The 22,274-nt window shown below is 39.8% G+C and overlaps 1 protein-coding gene across 11 annotated transcripts in view; it reads right to left on the minus strand.

The window, feature by feature from the left end:
• Positions 1 to 254: 254 nt before the first annotated feature.
• The window catches only part of DENND5A (DENN domain containing 5A), a 70,811-nt gene continuing 48,791 nt past the window's right edge, over positions 255 to 22,274 (minus strand). For 6 of the 11 annotated variants that reach the window (XM_040608147.1, XM_040608150.1, XM_040608148.1 and 3 more), the window contains 11 exons: positions 20,017 to 20,101; positions 18,703 to 18,790; positions 17,589 to 17,717; positions 13,694 to 13,815; positions 11,616 to 11,761; positions 10,923 to 11,041; positions 9,602 to 9,783; positions 7,642 to 7,724; positions 6,218 to 6,341; positions 5,046 to 5,214; positions 255 to 4,331 (listed from right to left, as the gene is read on the minus strand). In XM_040608147.1, the coding sequence (XP_040464081.1) occupies positions 4,148 to 4,331; positions 5,046 to 5,214; positions 6,218 to 6,341; positions 7,642 to 7,724; positions 9,602 to 9,783; positions 10,923 to 11,041; positions 11,616 to 11,761; positions 13,694 to 13,815; positions 17,589 to 17,717; positions 18,703 to 18,790; positions 20,017 to 20,101 (1,431 nt within the window). In that variant the 3' untranslated portion in view covers positions 255 to 4,147. The remainder of the gene's footprint in view (positions 4,332 to 5,045; positions 5,215 to 6,217; positions 6,342 to 7,641; positions 7,725 to 9,601; positions 9,784 to 10,922; positions 11,042 to 11,615; positions 11,762 to 13,693; positions 13,816 to 17,588; positions 17,718 to 18,702; positions 18,791 to 20,016; positions 20,102 to 22,274) is intronic. The other 5 variants (XM_040608146.1, XM_040608155.1, XM_040608154.1 and 2 more) reach the window with 1 other exon arrangement.

The raw sequence follows: 22,274 nt of genomic DNA on the forward strand, positions 1-22,274 counted from the left end.
CAACCACTTGCGAGAAGGCTATGCTGGTGCCGGGAGGGAGGCAGGCATCTAGTTGAACAGATCAGATACAAAACCGCACAAAAACCATCTCCTGACATCAGGCACTAAAACGTCATACGTACCTGCAGCCTGGCAAAGAAGAGAAGATGATTAGCCAACTTAGAGGCTTTCGAAAATAGCACATTAATGCTATTTATCATGTTAGAAGACAAATTTTATTGCAATTCAGCAAGTAAGCTACACCTGTAAATCTGTTTTGTATATTCAACTCACATTTAATGTCCAATGGATTGAAATGTCACAGAAAAAATAAGAAAGGAGAACAGTACCTGGTTTTGTCATTATAATGTAAACTTCGATGCCCGCCCTTAAAAAACACAAGCCAGTGGTTCCCCCATGTAGTAAAATATATAGTTCATAAGGTATTGATGCTTTATCGTAGTTTAACAGCCAATGTCTAGGTATAAAATAAAGAACTACAAAGATGTGAAGTACGTGTACAATATCTTCAAGTATCCTATAGTATCTTGCACTATGGACATAAATCATTTAACAATATACAGAAAAAGTTAACTCTGAATAGTTTCACTGCAGAAATCTTAACATATTCATGAATTCAAAACACATCAAAAATATGGATCACCCAGCTACTAGGTCCCATTTGAACAATGTGAAAAATACTCTTCGTAATGGAAAAAGTTGTGGAATAGTCCCCAGTTGATGAATATATTTTCAGCTACAGAATGTCAAGATGGTTAAATTTATGGCAAGTAAAGGCTTTTTTTTTTTTTTGTATAAACTTATCACCATAGTATTTCATTACATTTAAATTGTCTTTATTAATTTGCATTTTCTTTTTTTTATAAAGTATCGTTTTATCAACTCTGACAGCATTAATCAAAGAACCAAAAATAGTTGATAGGCGATAGCCTCTTTTATTTCCTCAAATCAGGTATGTGCCTGTAAATGCTTGGCCAATTTAGCACTGTATATTTACTGCATCACGAACTACTCATTTTTTTATCATTCTACTTCTCTCTACAGAATGCACGTGTGCCGTTAACAAAACATTATCTTTTCCCATTAACTGTTACCCAAAAAAACCCTAACCTGCATCTACCAAACCTGCTTCCCCTTATTTTAGAAAAGTAACAGGGGGAGATAAAAAAATTACAATTGCATTACTCTATAGCTCATTTCTGAACAAAAAACAACGCAAGTTTTAAAAAGGGAGATGGATTTTACAAAGCTCTAGTTGAAAAGATGCTGACCACACCACTTGCTCTTATACAGAGTCATCCAGTTCAGCAGAATGGCATGGAAGGAGCAAATGCTGGGTCCTACCATTATTTTGTGGGACTGATGCTAGCTACATCAATGAAAGAAGTAGGTCAGTTTGTGGTAAACACTGAAAAGTCACACGGATTATGGCTGCTACTACAGACTGAACTGTTCTTAGATCTGCCAGGCAAACCTCTTCCCAAAACCCTAGCACAAGCTACCACATAGCTATACTTAATATCTCAGTCCTCCTTGGTGGCCTCTGGATCCAACAAAACCAACATTTTTTTCTGCTGCATTTCAGAATCTTCCACTGGTCCTTCAGTGGAGAAATCCTTCCAGACTTGAAGGAAGCCTGCAACGCAAAAAGTGCTTTGATCCTAATAGGATTAGACACCCTGCCAGAGAAGGAGAAAGGGTCTATCACAAAGTGATATTCCCTGTGAAAATAAAGTAATGGAGGAGCTGGGAAGATGACTCCTGCACCTTTCTTTTGCATCTGGACAGCCAGCACATGGATAGCTGTCACCGACGGACAGCTTCATCACCACGCGCCAGCCAAAGCGCCCACCACCTGGGAACCAGTAAACCCCAGCGTTGTCCATCCCAGCTACCGCTGACTGTCACAACGAGGGCAGAGACCCGCAACAAAGCAAGCCATCCAACCAACGGTATCATGACACACTAGGCGAACTTGTAAAGAAAAAAGAACCTTCATTCAGGGTTAATTACCTCATGCAAGATAAAATTAATCCATACTTCATACTGTGAGAGATACGGGTTTAGCAGGATCAACTGATCCGTTAAGGTCAAAATAATTAATCCAACTCTCTTTTCTTACGTGGACGTATTCCCTGTGAAATACACAGGCCAAATAAAATAATCTTAAATATATATAGCTGAAAGCACTGTAAAACTGGGACTGTGTGTTTGCTATTATTAATACATAAGCAAGCAATTCAGGGCAAACATATAAACGTTATCCCAACATATTAAGTTGAATACACAAAATTCTTAGAATAAAGTACATCTGTTTTATTTTTGCCCTTCCAAATATGGAAAAAAACCCAAAAAAAACCCAAAAGAACAAAACCAAACCTGCACACACAAAATACTTCTGTGAAATGCTCCTGTAAGCTCCAAACTGCAAAAGAACTCGCATCCACCCAGCACGAGGAGTGGCTTGGACACTGCCCTCACGTCTTCCTAATGCTACTGTGAAATCAAAAAAGAATCTTGCTCTGATAAGCAGTGACAATGGAACTTCTCAGTTTAATAATGAAATAAATAGGACAAAAGTAAAAATATTCAAAAATTTAATACATGTGCTATACTTATAAATTATGGAAATAAAACTATCACAAGATGTGACTACGCTGTAGGTAAAGAAAAGGTGCTACAACATTGTATGAACCAAAAAGTTGGACTCGGCTTCTCAAAAGAGAGACAATACTGAGATAAGTTTATACAGTGGAGACCTCTTAAATACATAGCCCTGAATTTCTGTACAGTAATTTGTGATGCTGATAAATCAGCCTGTTCTTCAGTCACATCTTCATTTCAAAGAGATTGTTATCAGAGGACTCAAATGAACAGAGATGCCTTTTAGGCATTTGCCAAGTTCCAGATCTCCAATAAATTAAGCTTTCAAAATGTTTGTGTTTTATTGTAAAACAGACTTTATGAAGCTTTCTCTGCTAAAAACAAAAGCATCCCAAACGAAGCAGACTGTGATAACAGGATCCAAGAAATATTCATTCATAAGGAAAAGAAAAAAAACTTACTACTCACTGTCTTTTCAAAAAATTAAGAAATCCTTATATATGTTAGTAAGGTATACCGTTATTAATTTGTGGGGGCATAAAATTCTTTGTTTAGTCATGTGGCATTTGGGGAACTCATGTCCCTCTTTATTAGCAGTTAAGAAAATTACCAGCAGCAACCGTAATAGCAAAATTCAAAAGGCTAGTTCAAGTGGAAACACTGTTGTGTTATGAATACTTATTCCAGGTTTTTCATTTAAGTGGGCTGCACTGTAAATTCTGAATTGCAACATAATATAGCCAGTTGTATAATAGAAGGGTTTTTTTAAAGACAAACTTACAAAACACAACAATAGGTTAAATAAATAAAAACATCAGTTAAAAAACACACTTAATTTCTTTTGTGCAATTACATACCAATATGAAAAATATTACTTTGATCTCTGCACATTTCACGGTTCAGTCTCCTGGATTTCACTAAAAATAATACTGACAACAAAAATAAAGGAAAAAATGATTTGTTGACAAACCAGTGCTTTGGAGCTATTAAAAAAAAGCACACATCAGATTTGTAGTTCCCTTGCAGCAAAACATGACCCAATACATTAAAAATCAAACATTGGTAATAATGTTAATATATAAAATATTAGTTTAAAAACTATAGAATGACCTTCTCAGCAGAAATGGAGTGTATACATTGGGGTCTATGACATACAGCATATCTGAAGGCAAGTTCACAGAATGCTGAAAGGCTCACTGCACATTTTTCTATGGCAAGGAAATACTGCAGCTTTAAAATAAGCTGCACAATACTCATCTCTATCTCTTTCACATGAAAGTGTGTAAAAAGCAAATCAGCAAATAAACTCTAAAATAGATTTATACCAAAATCCTCTTTTTTTTACATTGAGTTTACAGCTTCTATCCATTTGCCTGTACTATTTTTGGAGTTTCCTTCAAGAAAAGTCAAAGTTGCATCTTGGGGCCATGAACAAGTTCACGATACAATGTACTGGCAAGACAGAACTTTTGCATACTAACGAGATTCACTCCTTGTTGCTTTTTTTTTTTTTTAAAGATAGTTTTTCCTGTGGGACAAGAGGTCAAATATCGATTCCTTTGACAAGAGATGCCTCCAGCGTAATGTTGAACTCCTGCAAGGTCTGCAGCACGCGAATCAAAGAATTCACAAGAGTATGATCCTTAATCAATGCTATGTCTTCATACATCTGTGCTGTGATCGGGCAGTCCGCGAGTAGGGCGATCCAGTGATGCAAAAGGTGGTCTCTGACAAAGTGACAATTGTAATTTGGAAATAAAAAATAAAGCCAAGTTAATTTCTCATTTTCACTGACATGGGTTTTATTCTTTGCCTTCTAAACAGACCTACCATCTTCTCTGTCTACTGTTATAAGCCAGGAAAATGGGAGGTAACTGTCTGTGGAACCTGTTTAAGTACGGAGCATCCCCGACAGCCATGTTTCTAGGCCTTGCACCCCTCGCATCCAAAGATATATTTCCCTGGAGGCCTGGAAGTCCCAAGCAGGCCCAAAGTCACTAGCCTTCCCTACTGACTTTGGGTCAAGAGGCTTCCAGATGGCCCCATCTTCCCTCTCACCCATCTCCTATAATGAGAAAGGAGAAGGTGGGGAAGTCACCTAGCCATCACTGACCAGACCTCAGTGATGACGGTTTTCTATTTTCCGACCTTGCTAGTGGTACACCAGAGGGAGGCTATTCACACCAGCTTACTACCTTTCTCTCTTGATTCAGCTACTCAGCTCATTGGGAAACTCAGGTTTTTTATCTCCAATTTCCTACACTTCACATGCCCAAGAACTCAAGTCAGGGCACGGTTCACTCGACCCATCTTTAGTTACAAAGAACTGTGTTAAATAACAGCCAAACTGCACCACCCAGTAGTTGCGTGGCTTTATCTTACTGATGTGCAACACTTCATTTTGTTAAAATGTCAATAATAATAAAGAAGTTTCTCTATACCTGGCTCCAAGACACACCAGCATCTGAAACTTGCCATCCTTCCCAATGTTTCTAGGGGTGTTGTTGATCGCAGTGATAAAACGACAGAAATTCCTGGCCCTTGTCTGCCAGTTCTCTTCTGGGACCATCTCATTTTGCTCAAGGGTCTCATAGTATGTTTGTGCTTTTTCTTAAAAGAATCATAGGAGATAATGAAGTTTCGTCAGCACATATAGCAGTCCTAAAATATCATTCTCTTGTGCTTGGAATAAAATAATTACGTACTATGACCTTCAATTTTAGATTATTTAATTTGATACCATCTCAAGTATAGTTTTTTTTCCCAGGAATCATGCTTACAAATCCACGAGGCTATCGGACCACTGGCAAAAAAGCATGAGTGTCTATTACAGAGTGGACAGGTAAAAGTTGAAAGACCTAAATTCAAAGCTTGTCCATGAATTTCCTGAATGATTACATTTAGGCATTGGGGTTTTTTCATGTTTGATTCAGTCTTGTGTTCCCCATGTGCAAAACTGGGATTCCGCTTTCTTCCCTCTGAACCATGCTGAAGAGGTTCTTGTATCTACTGAATTTTGAGATGCTACAGCAAAATGGTGACATAAGGAGAAAAGTAATGTCAAAGTACCTACTCAAAACAACAGAAACACCATTAAAAATAATTAATTTTCTAAAAGGTGTTTGTGTACTCGGTTGATTTATTCAGCTTTATGTCAAAGGATCTGGACAGTGTGAAAAATGTATGCTTATAACCCTTTTATTACAACATCCAGTAAGTACCAACAGATCCATCTGTTGTGCTTTGTAAGGCAACTCAACCTCTTAAGCGTGATTTATTGCTTTCACCATGCTTAACTAAGAACAAGGTTACCATGTCAATTCACCACCTTATTTAAATAATTCTTCCTCACTAAGAAAAATTTTTTTTTTACACTACTACTGCTAGAAGGACAAATCCAGTCACTGTATTAAGTACAGTGTCAACTTTGGCAGAAGACAAATGCTCTTTCTCTCAACAGTTCAAGGCAAGAGCCCTTATGGCAATTCAGCTGCCAAGATGCCTTCAAGAAGTAGGCTGTTCACACTAGCTGAGACACAGTAACAATGATAAAGAACACACAGATATATTTCAAAGCCACAAACCAGCTCTGGTATGTCTTCCTCCCACTTACCTAAAAAGTCCCAAATAAAGACGTTTTTGAAGAGTCTTGGTGATTTAAATCCATGCTGAAACACTTGCTCAAGAGCTGAAACAAGTCCACTTTCTCCACACAGCAACAGCGTCAGACTGCCTCTCTGCCAAGCACACACAGAAAGCCCACACACTTATCTCAGTTTGGAAGTCTGGAAAACAAGTGTCTCCTGCACCTACTACTGAAACCCATTTTTAAATGCATTGATGCCCCAGGTTACAGTCTACTATCAAACAGTGGTCCCAGACAGGATCAGGGTGACCCAGTTCTCACAAGTCCTGAGCATTCAAAACTGTGTTGACCTCTAAGAATGAGGCTGAAGAAAGCAATCTCAGTGCCTCGTCATCATCAAGTGAAGCCATGAAAAAGCCAAGATAAAGATTATGAGCAGACTTTACCTGTAATAACGACCACCATGCAGATAATTCATAAAATATTTTCCTCTTTTACTAAGCAATAAAGACCACAGGTCCATTGTAGCAGGTGCCCCAGACTGTTTGCTTATCAACAAAAACAACATTTAATGCAGTTTTTAAATCTCAGAAAAAAAGCCAAATTCTTACTAGAACATGATGGCAAATTCTATTTTGCAAAAACAGTGCATGACCACTTGAGATTACTGTGTAAATAAAATCATCAACCAGAATTATACTGTATATGAATTTGCCATTCTATACTGAGCTTAGAAAAGATGGATGCAGAAGGAATGGGACGACCTATTTGTAAAAAATTAATAATTCTCCAAGAGAGATCCTCACTGGAGTCAACTCTGCTCTACATCCCCCTGGCTCACAAGGGCTGGGTTGTGACAGTTTGACAGAGGCATGCTTCTTAGGTTTGTTTCAGGAAACAACTGCCAAGTCAGTTAAGATGATTACATGTGTAATGAGAAGCATACCAGAGTCTTTGACAGCACTTCTGCTTCACTTGCTGGGGGAGGTGTGGGTGTTTGGGCGTGGGTCTTTTTTGTTTCTGTTGTTTTTTTACAGCAGCCCACGGGTTTTCATGTTTTAAGTAGCAAAGATAATGCACAACAGGCATACAAAAAACTACTCAGCACTCAAATGTAAATGTAAAATGTCAGTTAATCCAGAACAAACTAAACAAGAGGCAACACTCTTAACAGTGGTACAGGCAGAATTCTTGGCACAATTTTACTAATAACTCAATTTCCAATACCAGAATGTTAACATCTAAATTAATGCTCCAGTTAGCAGCAAAACTGAGGCACTTGAGGATGTCCTCTTCCAACGGTGTAGTCTCATTACCTTATTTTTGCTCCACTTAAGAAATTTTCAAACAGATCACTGTTCATTCAGTTTAGTTATTTTGGTTATATATTCTCCAATCCTTACTAAGAAGAGTTTTAAGACAGGCGTGCCACTACACACACAAATCCTCACCTCCTTCTCTGGCTTGTGGAAATGCTTGACAATACCATTGACAGCTTCACCAATAGCTTCTTGTATCTGACCAGTATTTAACTCTGCAAAATACAAAAATATATCCAGTCACTCCGTAACAGCTTTAGAAACTGTACCTGTGCACAAGGGATAAGGCATACCACAAAAAAAGAAGAGGAGCACAAATCTGTTAGTGAAAAGGTGTTGGAATGTGGGTAATAGAAATCCTATTTTATTTTTATTTACTGTGGAGGAGGTAGAAATGGTTTTACATCGAAGCTAACACCGTGGTGTTTCAACACACCAACAGGTGGAAAGGGTTTTTATGTCTTATGTGATTTTTCAGACCAGGGCCCAAAGTTAAGAAAAGGAGCTGTGCTTCAATGAGGACCACCAAATCTGAGCATCCCGGAAATAATTCCTGTGATAGTTTCACTGTAAACCCAAGCATGCTTGGGAGCAAAGCAACCACCAGGTTTTATCAGGAATAAGACAACCCCAGAACAGTATCTCAATGGAAAAACAAAGTCCATGAACAGAAACCACTAGCAAGCTTTTTCATTCATGAAGGAGAGACAGAGACAGGACAGAAAATTTCTACCTTCCTCCATAGCACTGTGTGGTGGGTTGACCCTGGCTAGACACCAGGTGCCCACCAAAGCCCCTCCATCACTCCCCCTCCTCAACTGGGCAGGGGGAAAAAATACAATGAAAGGCTTGTGGGTCGAGAGAAGGGCAGGGAGAGGTCACTCAGCAACTACCATCACAGGCAAAACAGAGTCAACTTGGGGAAATTAGTTTAATTCATTACAAATCAAATCAGAGTAGGATAATGAGAAATAAAATAAAATATTAAAACATCTTCCTCCCACCCCTCTCTTCTTCCCAGGCTTAACGTTACTCATTTCCCTACCTCCTCCCCTCCAGCGGTACAGAGGGACAGGGAATGGGGGTTGTGGTCAGTTCATTACATGCTGTCTCTGCCACTCCTTCGTCCTCAGAGGGAGGGTTCCTCACACTGCCTCTGCTCCAGCCTGGGGTCCCTCCCACAGGAGACAGTCCTCCATGAACTCCTCCAACGTGAGTCTTTCCCATGGGTTACAGTTCTTCATAAACCGCTCCAGCGTGGGTCCCTCCTACAGGGTGCAGTCCTTCAGGCACAGCCTGCACCAGCATGGGTCCCTCGTGGGGTCACAGCCTTCTTCAGGCATCCCCCTCCTCCAGCGTGGGACCATCCCCGGGCTGCAGGTGGGGATCTGCCCCACATTAACCTCCGTGGGCTGAGGGCACAGCCTGCCTCACCGTGGGCTTCACCACGGGCTGTCGGGGAATCTCTGCTCCGGTGCCTGGAGCCCCTCCTGCCCCTCCTTCTGCACTGACCTGGGGGGCTGCAGGGTTGTTGCTCTCACACATTCTCACTCCCCTTTCCAGCTGACACTGCACAGTTTTTCCCCCTGTCTTAAATACGTTATCCCAGAGATGGTACCACCGTCACTGATGGGCTCGGCCTTGGCCAGCAGTGGGTCCATCTTGGAGCCGGCTGGCATGGGCTCCACTGGACACAGGGGAAGCTTCTGGCAGTTTCTCACAGAAGCCACCCCTGTAGCCCTCCCTGTTACTAAAACCTTCCCACACAAACCCAATACATATTCATTCCACAGATGAAGTACAAGGATAAATAAAGCACCACTAGGGCAGCTAAGCACTGGACCAGGAGTCCAGAGACATCTCCCTTCCATCCTCGGAGAGTGTCAAAATTTGAGTAGATAGAAGAGGTTGTTCAGGATTGTAAATCAGAAGTTAGCTGGGCTTTGAACAGGGGGTTGGGCTAAGTGAGTTTCACAGGTCCTCTCCAAGCTACAGTTCTAAAATACAAGACAACCTAAAGTTCTGTTGGCAAGCAGCTCTCCTCAGGCAATGACGCACAACAGTACAAGACCAGGCGTCCCCCACCACTCACTTGGCTTGTTGTTTGGTGATATAGTGACAAATCTTCTGATCATGCTGGGTGACTGCTGCAAAGGAGGGGTTCGGCACTGCCGCTCATCAACCTCAGTGTGCGAAGTCAGCAGCTCTCCCACCAGGATCCTCTCTAAGCTGCCGTCATCCATTCCCTTTCCAAGCCACCTTCCACAGGGAAACCTAAGAACGTAAAGGAGATATGTGGATCGAATCCTTCAACCCAGATTCAGTTTTCCATGCCAAAGACTTTCAACTGCGGTTGCATAAAACCCAAATTCTCCCAGTACAGTCATCATAACTATTTCACTCATCCAGCAACAAGTAACAAAGTCTTTGGTTTGGCTTTTGCCAGCAGAGGGAGCAAAAATAAAACAGCTTCTTTGTTCCAAGTTTGTACTAAATGTTGCACTAGATGACCATGATCTACAAAGCAAAATGTGGCAGACAGTCTTGTGTCTTGCCTCTTGCAGAGGCAAAAGAGGTAGAAGAGAAAGACCCACTACACCCTATAGATGGGTCAGCCACAAAAAAACCCCAAAAACAATACCCAAACAAAAAACCCCAAACATATACTTAAATGCCAAAACACCAATACATCTATTGGAATTGGAATATTAAGTCAGACACTAGAAAGCACATGTGCTCACTTGCTCATTATCACTCTCCATGAACCAATGTTGATGTCAGTTTAATCAGCTTAATCAGAAAACTGAACAGCATCCAAAAATAGAATCTTGCCTCTTTATTTAATTACAAACTGGCATGGAGAACCGAGTGGACTTACCCGCCAATTTGTCATCAACATGAGCCTGACAGTTTCTCTAAAAAAAGGCCAGGGCATCAAACTATGCTGTATCCTACACAAATAAACGTCATTCTTACGGAAATCTCATTTCTTTACCTTCACTGTGTAAACACAGGTTTCTAACACTCATAAGTCCTTGTGTTCCAGCTTGTGTCCAAAGACCTCTCTGTAACACCTGCAGCACTCAGCCTTTAATACCAAATACCACCCATAGTTGGTAAGCAGCAAGCTCTAACTTGCTATTTCTTCCCTGGGCTCAAGGCAGATCATTTTTAAGATGCCCAACAGTCAACTCGTCTTCTCCACCAATGTTTTGAGGCTGGACACAAGCATCTGCAAACTGAAAACTCTGTTCAATTTTTTAAGAATCACAACATGCCAGAAGCCAAGTGATCTTTCTCTGCCTTCAGGTAGCAGCAACTGTAGACACAGAGTCTCAGGACATAAGACCTTTCTAATCAGCTCCCTGCAGAAATTCTACTTACCCAACATGAAACATCAGGATGATACTTACTTGTAAGTATGCCCTGTTATTTCATTTCTGACCATAACATATTCCACTAGCCACTTGGCATACAGTCCTGAATTATCATGTCCTATTTGGACTGTGGTCAGTTTTCCCAGGTTCTGGCACTGCAAATTGAACACAGAGTTTGTCAGAGTAAACTGAAAGAGAGCAGCATGCCGGAGGAGTAAACTATTAGGGAACATGCTAAGACAGGGAATCAGAAACGTGGTTCCCCTCTTCTGAAAGCACAACCGATTCTGGGCTTTTTAGGGGTAGGCCACTTGCTTTGTTTTTGTTTGGTTTGCTTTGTTTTGTTAACTACTATTTTGACCAGCAGAGACATCATCAGTTGAAATAGCTTTTTCAATTAAATTTTATCCAGTGCATGCACACACACAAAAATCACAACAGAATCACTTGTTTCCAATAGAAGAGGGTATAACACCTCCCACCATTACAGCACAAAGCTGTAATATAAAGATAGTCTTGTCCATCCTTGCACCAATGATTTGTCAGTCATTTTGCTCTGCATGTCATTAAATATAGATTAAATGTGCTATGTACAGGCACAGGAAGTATTTGTGACTAACCACACAGACTAAAGATATGAAATGTGTGGCAAGATAGCACAGCAAGGGGAGAATTTTAAACTGAACAAACAGAACATTCAAAGCATTTTTTGTATCAAGCAATACCAACCTCAAAAGTCATTTCTAATATATTCCTGGGAATCTGCAGGACTCCTGTTTCACCCAGTTCTCCCGAGATACAGATCCAAGGATTGGCTGTAAACATTGAACCACCAAGTTTCTTGCTAGGAACAATCAATATATGGTATGGTATCACTGTAAAAACAAGAAGAAATAACACTTCAAAAATGAAGGAGGATAAATAGGTAACTTCTTTAATAAAGAGAGGGGGGAAAGGTAAGTCAAAATATTACTGCAGTACCATGAAATGTTAAAACATCGTCAGAGCTGCTATTTAAATCATGCTGCTAACACTTGCACACTAAGCACTGATTGACAATCAGAAAGTGTACACATAGCAGTCATCAAGAAGCACAGCTGACAGCAAACCACTGTCAAGTGAAAAAAGAAATATGGATGGAATAATACCTCCATATGGGTATAATAATTTTTCATTTACCAGCCTCAACACGTGTCATGAAGATGGTTACTTGTCCCCAGCTTAAAGACAAGGAAGTAAAGACAGAATATTCATGTATCCAGAACTTCAACGTAGTGCAGCATGCCAACTCCATGCTCAGCTGCTTAACTGCCTCCTTTTGTGTGTGCATGTATGCACACTACATGACAAACACAAATTCCCATTCAATTACTAACCAAAGCCTTTGCTTGCAGGGCTTGCTTGCAACAGCGTTCACTGCTACGACTGAACAAATTCAGTGAAAACATATTATAAAGCTGCAAGTTTCCCTGTACCATATTGCTCTTAGTTATGCTAACTGCAAGACTTCCTGATTTTAAAAGAACAAACAACTTTCTTCCCCTCTAACTGACACCACACACACACATGCTCAAATGCCTTCTGGCCCCCTGATTTATCAGTAACTAATTCAACCTAGTATCACCTGAGTTACAGCCCCTTTTCTAACTCATGAGGCATGTGCTCCTGGTGAAATGCATGTGCTCTTCAATCGCCTAACATCTCACACAGCCCCCTATTAAACAAACTTTTATAACAAAATCCGATTATCTGAATGGTCATTGTGTTTCTTGGCAATCTGCCCTTCTTTTATAGTGCATAACTGGATTACAGTTAGGGCTTTTCAGCTGAGGCGTTTAATACATTTCTCCCCCAGCATCTCCTCAGTTGTCAGTGCCCTCAAGAAAGCACTTGGTGGTTGAATTTTCTTAAAAGCTTGATGCTCATAGCATTTAAGAATTAATTAACATTTCCCTTTTTATCTTTTGTGCCGATAGCCTTAAATGAAGTGAAAATTTAACTGCATCCAGCAGACCAGATCTTAGCATCATCCAGAACCTGCCGACAAGACCAAAACCTGTTTTGCTTAGATGTCTGCTTGCTTTGTCTTTCACGCACACAAATATGGATCATAGCCATCAAGGGTGGCTCCTATCATGGAGCCACAGAGGTCCTTTCACACACCCCTACCCATAATTTTATAAGCTTTGCTAAAGTCTTTCCTTCCATCTTACTAGTGAGGTCCTGTGGCAGCAGGCACACAAATGCACGAGAACTCTGAAACACATTTAGGCATCAGCAACAGGTTAAAAGTTTCTCTAGGGCTTTTGTTTTGGTTTGTTTTTTTTAAGTACTTCAGTTGTTGCAGAGTTCTGAAGTAGCCCTGGATGGGCATTTCGTTGTTATCCCAAACTCAGACACACACATGTGACAAAGTAGGCTGAGCATGAAAAGGAGAAAGTTTTTTGTTTTCTAAGTCCTAGCACGTGTTAGTATTCTTACCTTGATAACGAGCAATCCATACTGTTCTTGCAAACAAGCCCCCCATCAAATTTTACGTTGAGAAATCTCCCCCAACTAAAAGGATTAAAGCTGCATGTTTTACGAAGGCAGAAACAAAAGCCTTTAGCAGCACAAAGAGAGACTACTGCCCACCAGAGAGGATCACAGAAATACTGATACAGCATACACAGACAGATACCAGGAGGAAAACAAAACAATTAGGTTAAGATATTAGGTTAAGGTGTGTTGATCAAAGCTGTTAAGATTTTTGGATAAGGACTCAACCAAATCTGGAAATCAGGGATCCAGGGAAAGCAAATACTTACAGATTGTTGTGAAAACATTGGTAAAGCAAAAGTAATCAACAGCATTGAATGACAGGAGATGATATAAGAATTGTTCTTTCTCATCATCACAGCGGAGGAATGCATAACGCTTGTAGAGTTTTCTGACAAGGCAAAACAAATAATCTGTCATAGTAACAAAATGCTTTCTGTGAAATATTTTCTATAGTGCTTATTTATTAGGTAAACCCTGAGGAATGGGCAAGTGATTACAAATTACTGGTAAAGCCAATAGTATTTAACGTGCCAAGACATGTTGACACTGCAAGCCTGAAGTCTCCCAAGTGCATCAGCCCCAGACTTGACATTATTTTCCACCCCTTGAAAGCAAGGTTTGGGGTGGTCCGAGAGTCTTTTCCCACCAAAAACCACTCCAAAAGTTAGAAAAAGAAATGTTGTACTTCTTTTGGCTATGTAAAATGACAGAACTGAAGTAAAGAGAGTCCTCTTAAGTTACTTCCAAGCAGATGGTGCCGTGTGGAGTCCTCGAGCACATGCATAAGACAGAAGACTATTTTCAAAGGATACTAGGGCAAACACTGGGGCCATCTGCTTGTATTAATTTATAGGTGGTAACCCAGGGCCTACAACAACCTGCACATTAAGCTAGGGAATAGCTTCAGTGCTGACAGCACACAGCTCCTGACATAACCAAAATCACAAGCGTGCAAAAGGTGGCCTAAAGTTCTGCTGTTCCCTTTTACTGGGTTGCAAATTCTTTGCTAGGACTGCAACACCTCACAGAACTTCCAACTTCTTTTAAGTGGAAATGTCAAAAGATGCTGCTCAGTAGCCTCCTCTCACTAGTGGAGGCACTACCGCCCATGCAAAGAATGCACTCAGTCTTACTGAAATCACTCCAACACATTAAGAGAATTTCACACTGCAAGACTTGCAACTGAGAAACCCTGAGAAGAATTTACAACCTCAAGCTTTTCAAGTGCAAATTTGGACTGGAAAACATCTTACAGTTACTCACTTGTACACAGCAATCATCACTATTTTTGTTAATTATGCAACCAATAAATAATACCTGTGTTGGTGAACAATCAAAAGAGCATGCCAAGATACATCAAAATCCAACTGATGCTAGAGGAATATCACATCACAAATGCATGAACTGGGCATTAGAAGTGCTGACACAGCCACGCACGGGTTGCTCTTGCCAGGAGGGCATCGGGACAACTCATCTCAATTCCAGATATCAATTACAAAAAAGTCAGCAAGTGACTCACAAGTCAGAGATTTGCAAAACAAATCAATGGTGATTAACACACACAAACACGCACTCTCACTTACATAACAAACCTAACACTGGAGATTGACAGGAACTGTGCAATGGAAATAAGGATACTGAGCCTTAAACCACCACAACCTGCCTGTAGCCACAAGTGTAGCAAACCCACAACGGTCTCACGGTTGATCATGTCCATGTTTCATTTGAATAACCTGAACCATGCGTTCAGACAGTCTATCCACAAAGGTCCTTTTCATAGTATAAGATTTCTCAATTTACTAGTGCACACAAAGGCCACTGGGGAGTGAGGCTATGTGATTTCCTTCCGTGCCCTAACTCTTGTCCCTTTACAGACTAGGAAGAAAACAAACACGTTTCAGTTTTCTTGTATTTTTTTAGAAAATGCCAAGTGAAGAAAAAAGGGTTAATTAAAATATCTAGAAGTTGCTTTGAAAAAGAACACCACACAATCACGATAACTGTAAAAAGGCAGAAGCTGTACGATTACTTTTAATACCTCACGGAGCTTGGTACTGCTTCCTCTAAAAACAAACGGAGCACACTTGAAATCCATGCTGCCTAGAACACCTTTCTTTAACTAGGACATCTAAATGCAGCACAAAACACGCTGGATTACAAAGAATTTATGTCACTCCTATGCAAGTTGCTCCTTTGCTCATCGCTTCCATTTTAAACATCTTTTTGCTGCTGTCTCACGCTGTTCTAGAGAATCAGAATCTGTCTCAGACACAAACAGTACATTGGCCAGGGTCAAGACAGTTGGGGTTTGTTGGGTTTTTTTTCTTAGGGGGGTGGGAGGGTGTGTGGAGCATGGTGGTGTATGGAAACTCCTCTCACAGCACTTGTTCTGCATGGCACAAGCACTGCTAAATTTAACCTGATCTGGACTGCTGACTTCGCTGGAGAGGCTTAACCTTAACTTAAGAGTGCAGGTAGATTCATTAGCTGTCCTCACTCTGTCCTTCAGCTTTGCCTTGCTTGCTGTTGGAAAGCCACAGATTCATCAGGAAGTCCAACATAATTCAATACAAGGCAAATCTCAAATAATTAGCAGTTAGGGTTTGGGGAGATTGAGAGGGGGAGACAGTTCTTGCAAGCGGGTGTGGGTGGGAGGAGAGGACAGGAAGGGTAGACAGCACAGGTTAAGCTGCCTCCAGGAAGAAGTCTTCAATTAAAGCTAACGACAATTACTAGGGCCCATACAAGAGAACCTTTAATTTCCACACAGTAAACAGTATAACCAACCTTATCAGCAATACATTTTAGTGTATGTAAACCTCAAACTGTTACTCCTACAACAATTAGTATTAAATATGGCCTGTACTCCAATTTGTGGTACTATTTACAAAATAATTATTTACATTTACAAAGATAATAGAATGTAAATGTGCTCTGGACATCATCAAGTAAATAGGTCCTTGTACTGAGCATTTCTCCTTTTGCCCTTCAAGATCCGTACTTGCACAAAGCACTAGTACAAAGTACTTTTGCCACTATTGCCAGTTTAACTCAGCAGTACTTGAAATTACTGCAGGTCCAAGTCTTCAGCTTTCAATCACATACCCCCTTCCGCTCATACTTAATGCACTTCTCCCATTTTCTTCCTATGGTACAATTACTCTTTAAATCGTGTTTTGGGTCTCAATGGTTGGGTCTTTTCATAATTTTTTTAATTACTTCATATGCAAGGAATTGAAAGTCATGTATTTTGAAATGTTTAGGAGAGGAAATAAAAAAACCCACAAAAACCCCAAACCAAAAAAAATCATAATAGCAGATATTTTACTATTATGAAAGCAATTCACCTTATGTTCTTACACAGGCTCTAAATGCAAAGCTGTCAGTTTCATCTAGAGATGTGGACAATCATGCTCTGAAGTATTAACATGGAAGACTGCAAAAGATTACCAGATCTCATCCTGAGCTTGTGACCCAAAAATGAGATGCAAGAATTGATCATCACAGCCTTCCTAGTCACCTTCAAAGTGCTGCACGTACACCATTCATCAGTTCTCTTTAAATCAACTTCTAGTGTGGTTTATCTACATTGTTTTACATGGCACTGAAAAGAGTTACAAGAATGTCTCAGATTTGGAGACAGAAGTGAGAAACTAAGGAATGGTCACTTTGAGTCACACTGATCAGAGAACCACAGAAGCACATCTGGATGTGCCTTTTACGCTCTTCATATTGTGACAGAACTGCAACCAGGACCTAAGCTGCACTTTGCCACACGTTGCAAAAACACAAACAATCCAAGGAAAACAAAATCACCCCCCAGTTACAAAAAGGGGGCCAAGATAAAAAGCTTGACTCAGCAAAGTAGTGGCATTTAGACTTACGCTCGATTTCATTTAATCCCTAGCAGTTTTTGAAGATTTCAAAGTCGCAGACAGTCTATGCTGACAAAACTGATTCTGTACCTGAGAAGCCCCAACATCGAATCATAATTCCCAAATAGCTCACACACAGGTAGACACACACTCGGAAGGCTGGTTTGTTCTATTCCATTTGCACACTGCTAAGCAGACGGAAGAATAGGCACTTCTGGGTTTTTGAAGTCTAGCAACTCAACAGGTTTAAATTTTTAAAAGCTTTGCCCAAGATAAATCATCTTACTTTGTGAGTTCATGATCTGAAAGCAGTTGTTTTAGATGCCTAGAGAGCAACTTCTTTTCCATGGAGAGACGAACCCAGGCTCTGGCCTTGCCAACATCTGTTTTGATCTCACTAATGTTCTGGATATGCCTGGAAAAAACAAACAAAAAAAGACACTGCCCAGTATTTTCAGTGTGACAGTTCTTTTGAACCAAGCTAGGCTGAAGAAGAAATTTTGCCTGATATTTTGCATTCTTGGCAAACTACTGGAAAAAGAGACATGATCACCTTAGTATTCAGCACCATCTAAATTCCTCAAATATCTAGCTCAAAAACAGTAAGAGCCTGGAAAGGAAATATCTGCAATGCAGTGCCCTATTTACAAAATTCTAAACCAGACCCATTGCCTCACATGATTTCAGGTCCAGAATGATTCTTATCACTGCAATATTTATGGCTGAGTGCTTTGGAAAACTAAATACTGTCTTTGCACGCTCAGTAGTAGCTTTTCTTCCATACAAGACACAAAGGGTATATTTTAAAAGGACAACCATGTCCCTTGAAAATCCTCAAATCACTCCTCCCTAGTGAAAAATATCAGATGTTGGTAAGGAAAAAGGAGTAAAGAAAAATCCTTTAAAAGTTAATTCACAAGTTAGGCATATTGTTTTTTGACATAATGAAAAGAACGCATTGAGCAGAAGTTAGTGTTTTATTCACACTGCAGCACCCAACATCAGATAGCCCATCCTTTAGATCAAACAATTTCTTTAAACTGCTTTCTTCACTGAGAAGCAAGAATGAGCTCAGAGCTAATCAACCAACTTGGCAACGACTGGGAAAACACATATGCTACACCCACATCTCTGCGGAAATAAAACAATACAGAATACTTTATAAAGATGAAAACTGTGTCAGGGTATTTCTATAAGCTAGTAGCTGCGACAATATACAAACTTTGCAGTACAAAATATCTTTTTGTGGAGGTCAATGAAAAGGTTGCACTATGTACTTTAAAACTTTAAAACAGTTCAGCAGGTTCCTTCCCCATATCCATCTCCTGGTGTATGAAACACAGACACAAATATGCAGGTATCATGGGGCTTCTGTATTGCTTTTAATAGTTTAAACTCACCTCATATCCTGGATGAGAGAGATTCTAAGAGGTGACATGGCTGGACTGGTATCAGACTTTCTCCTTTCCGAATCAAGAAGTATTCCTACTTTCAGAAGAACAGAAATCCTTGTTAGTAGAAATCCATCTAAAGATTTTAAAATCAATATAAGAAAGAAGGTGAATTAACACCGCAACGTGCACTCTTACGTTAATAATGACTCACTGCTTTGTGAAGATATTGTGGCATTATTTCCGCTTCAAATAACATGAAAATCTAATACGCTACACAGATGGTTATGCAGATCGGCACACACTGAGCATTAACACATTAATGAGCTTAGCTTCAGCTGAAATTGGTATGACATCAAATGGCTTAAGACATACACTAATCAAGTATTATTTTCTAAAGACTACCCTGTTTCCTTTGTATGTAGTAAAACTGACTGGCACTGTTGACGCCAAAAAATAGTGTTCAATATGTTTTACTCAGTACACCACACATGGCCTAACTAATCTATCACTTTGCACACTCCTGTAACACTCTTAATAGCACACTTTGGGGTTTTTTTAAACAATATTATTAGTCTTATCTTTCAACCACTACTTTAGAATCAAGTTGTATGTTAAACACAGTCCCTGCCCTCAATCCCAAGTCAGAACACATAAAACTGATTGTAATTTCAGTATCATAGACAAAAACGCTACAGACCAAGTGACATTCAGGAAACCCTAATACTTTCCAGTTCTTTGGTTTTGATTGCTTACAGGACCTTATGCATTTTAGTAATGTTCAGCTTTTTGCCTTAAGCAGCTTAAAAAAAAAAGGCACCCACTGCCTCCCCCAAACCCGTTGTTCTCTCCAAAGTTGTATCTTATGCCCCCATCTGAAAAAATACGTTTCTTCAGTGTTATCTTTTAAACCACAAGTTACTGTTCAGTTATTTTTCAAGAGAGAATATAAAACTTCAAGATGCATAATACAATTTTATATGCTTATACTTGTTTTCCACCCCCAGCCGTAACATAATATGCTTTGCCACTCATGCGGTGACTATGTGTCATATGGAGGATGGCGTATTGGAGCAATCCATTTTAAAGCCTATCTTGGAAACATCAGATGTTTCTGGTTATCTGACTACTGCAGTCAAACAAGTAGGCTCAATCCAAAAATTTTATTTTTCACGAAATATATTAAGGCAATACACCAGGTCCCCATTAATTTTGTAGCGGATAGAAAACTTGATTTAGTTATATTGAGTGAAGGGTATTTCCAAGGAAATGATCTCTGCATAGTGCAAATGTGCATCATCTTCCAGCAGAAGCTAACCTTACCTGAGGTACTGAAGCTGCCCGATGTAGTTTTTCTCTGTCTGTTTTCTAGGTAGTGTAACAGATGAGACCACAAAGCAGACTTTCCCTAAGATAAATTAAAAAAAAGTTAGTTAAAGAAATCACTATCAGCTGAATAAATAACTAACAAATAAAAAAGAATAGTTTAAATCATCATTGAAAGTATCAGCCATAGGAAAAACTTGCTTTAAATATGTTTATCTCTGTTAAAGTCATTGGTAAAAACCAAAGATGAGACACAAGCAGAGGTGCTTGGGAGCTGTAAAGAGATTAAGGAAAGCATGAGTCAAGCTACTGGGATCTAAGGATTCTGGTAACAGGAAAAAGTAATTTGATCTTCATAGTTCATTAACATGAAAAGAAAGTATTTAAAGGCTTGTAAAACACTGTGTTTGAGAAGAGTTCTGAGGCTGAGGCTGTAACCTGCACTATGTGCCTTCCCCTTCCTGCCTCTCCAGCAGTGCCATGACAAGGGATGCAGAGCCAGCCGGAGTAATCCATCTCATACCCAGACCCAGCCTTGCGCATCTGTTGCCTTCAGGGTAATCCCGGGCTACAGATGTATGCTGGAAAGTTTTAGAACCTCCAAAGATCCCCCTCAATTTCATCAGGCAAAAGACCTGGATAATCACAAACACAGTCAGACAACCCAGAACACAAGCAGGAAATGAAAGCTTATCAGCAAGAATACTTCAGCTCTACACATCATGGAAAACCAACTTAAAAGTTAGAATTCAGGATGTACTATTTAGGCCAAGATAAATGCATTAAATGATGTTAAAAGTGCAACTCGCTTGTTATGTTGCCTTCTTAAAAAGCTCTGGTGGCTTAAAGCAAGGTGTGCAGAAATCTTTTGCTGGCAAACTAAAAAGATTCTTGGATTCATCCTAAAATATCCTGCATGATAAACCAAAATCTTGCAAAGCCACAGAAAGGCAGCGGTAACTGAACAGGGGCTCTTCAGCATATCAACTGGCATTACTTACAGAGGAAAATAATTAGTATTACTTATCACCTTCCTAAATTATTACATTAACTTGAAATCCCAGTAAAGATTTAGCAATCCTGCATTTCAGAAAAGCAGTTCTATTATAAAGCCATATTTTTTATTACAACATTTTGTGCAGAAACCCTAACTGTAAAGCACAGTTGACAATTCAGCACTATCAAAGTAATCTAAAATCATCTAAATGCCTTCCTAAGAGGTGTAGTAATTATGGTTTAACTCTGATTATTTTTTTTTAATACTGTCTTTTTAAAAAAAATCTCTAAACACTTCCATCCTATAGCTCACTACAGTTGACATAAAGAACTATGAGCCATTATTCCTGAAGTGGCATGCTCCAGAAGATAAAGCATAGAGTGTCTGTAACATCTGTATCAAGATAAATTAAAAATATGCGTTCAGTGGTGAAGATACAAAAAAATCCAGAGAAGCGCAATGCCTTCATTGATCCAACATGGAAAGCCAAAATTTTAAGTCTTATGAAAAGAGGGCATGAAAACTATCAACCAGGGAACAAGTTACATCTACAACAGCATTACTCCCAACAAACACACACATGCACACGCAGTCTAGTGTTCAGCTGCCATGGCAAGGAGAACGGCAACAGTCACATCAAGCAGCAAACAAAGGATCTGGCAGCAAAAATGTCAACAATCACGACGAATGTCAGAACTCATGCAGTATCTATCTGCCCACTTCCTTTAACCATCATGTTCCTCTTCTTTAACTTCACCAAATAGCAATGATGATGCAAGCTATATCTATAAGGGAAAGGAAGGCAGCCTAAGGAAAGCAGTGGGACATAACGGGCAAGGGAATAACCAAGGTCTGCAGAAAGTTCAGACTACTTCAGTCATTAGACCCTGTATCCAACAACTCTCCCGCATTGCTCTGGGCACAGGAAGGTGTGGGTTTACTTTGCACGTGGAAGAATCAGTAGGTAGCTAATGTAGAACTATCAGGGTTCATCAGCAGGGGAGAGGTAAAAGCTGGGATTGGTGGAAGGAAAGCCATCTTCATTACTAAGGTCAACTGAGAAAGAAGAGTTCTCCTTGGCTCATTATTGATAAATAAAATAAAATCAATGTATGAAACAGCAGGCTTTTGCATATTTAATAAAGGCCAGAAGACACAGAGAATTGGTGGTGCTTTTGTGTTAGGCCTTTGGTTGGGGTTTTTTTTTGTTGGTTTTTGTGGTTTTTTTTTAACTGTGGATCATAATATGAGATGCACT

Source organism: Falco naumanni, chromosome 10 (assembly GCF_017639655.2).
Source record: "Falco naumanni isolate bFalNau1 chromosome 10, bFalNau1.pat, whole genome shotgun sequence".
NCBI lineage: Eukaryota > Metazoa > Chordata > Aves > Falconiformes > Falconidae > Falco > Falco naumanni.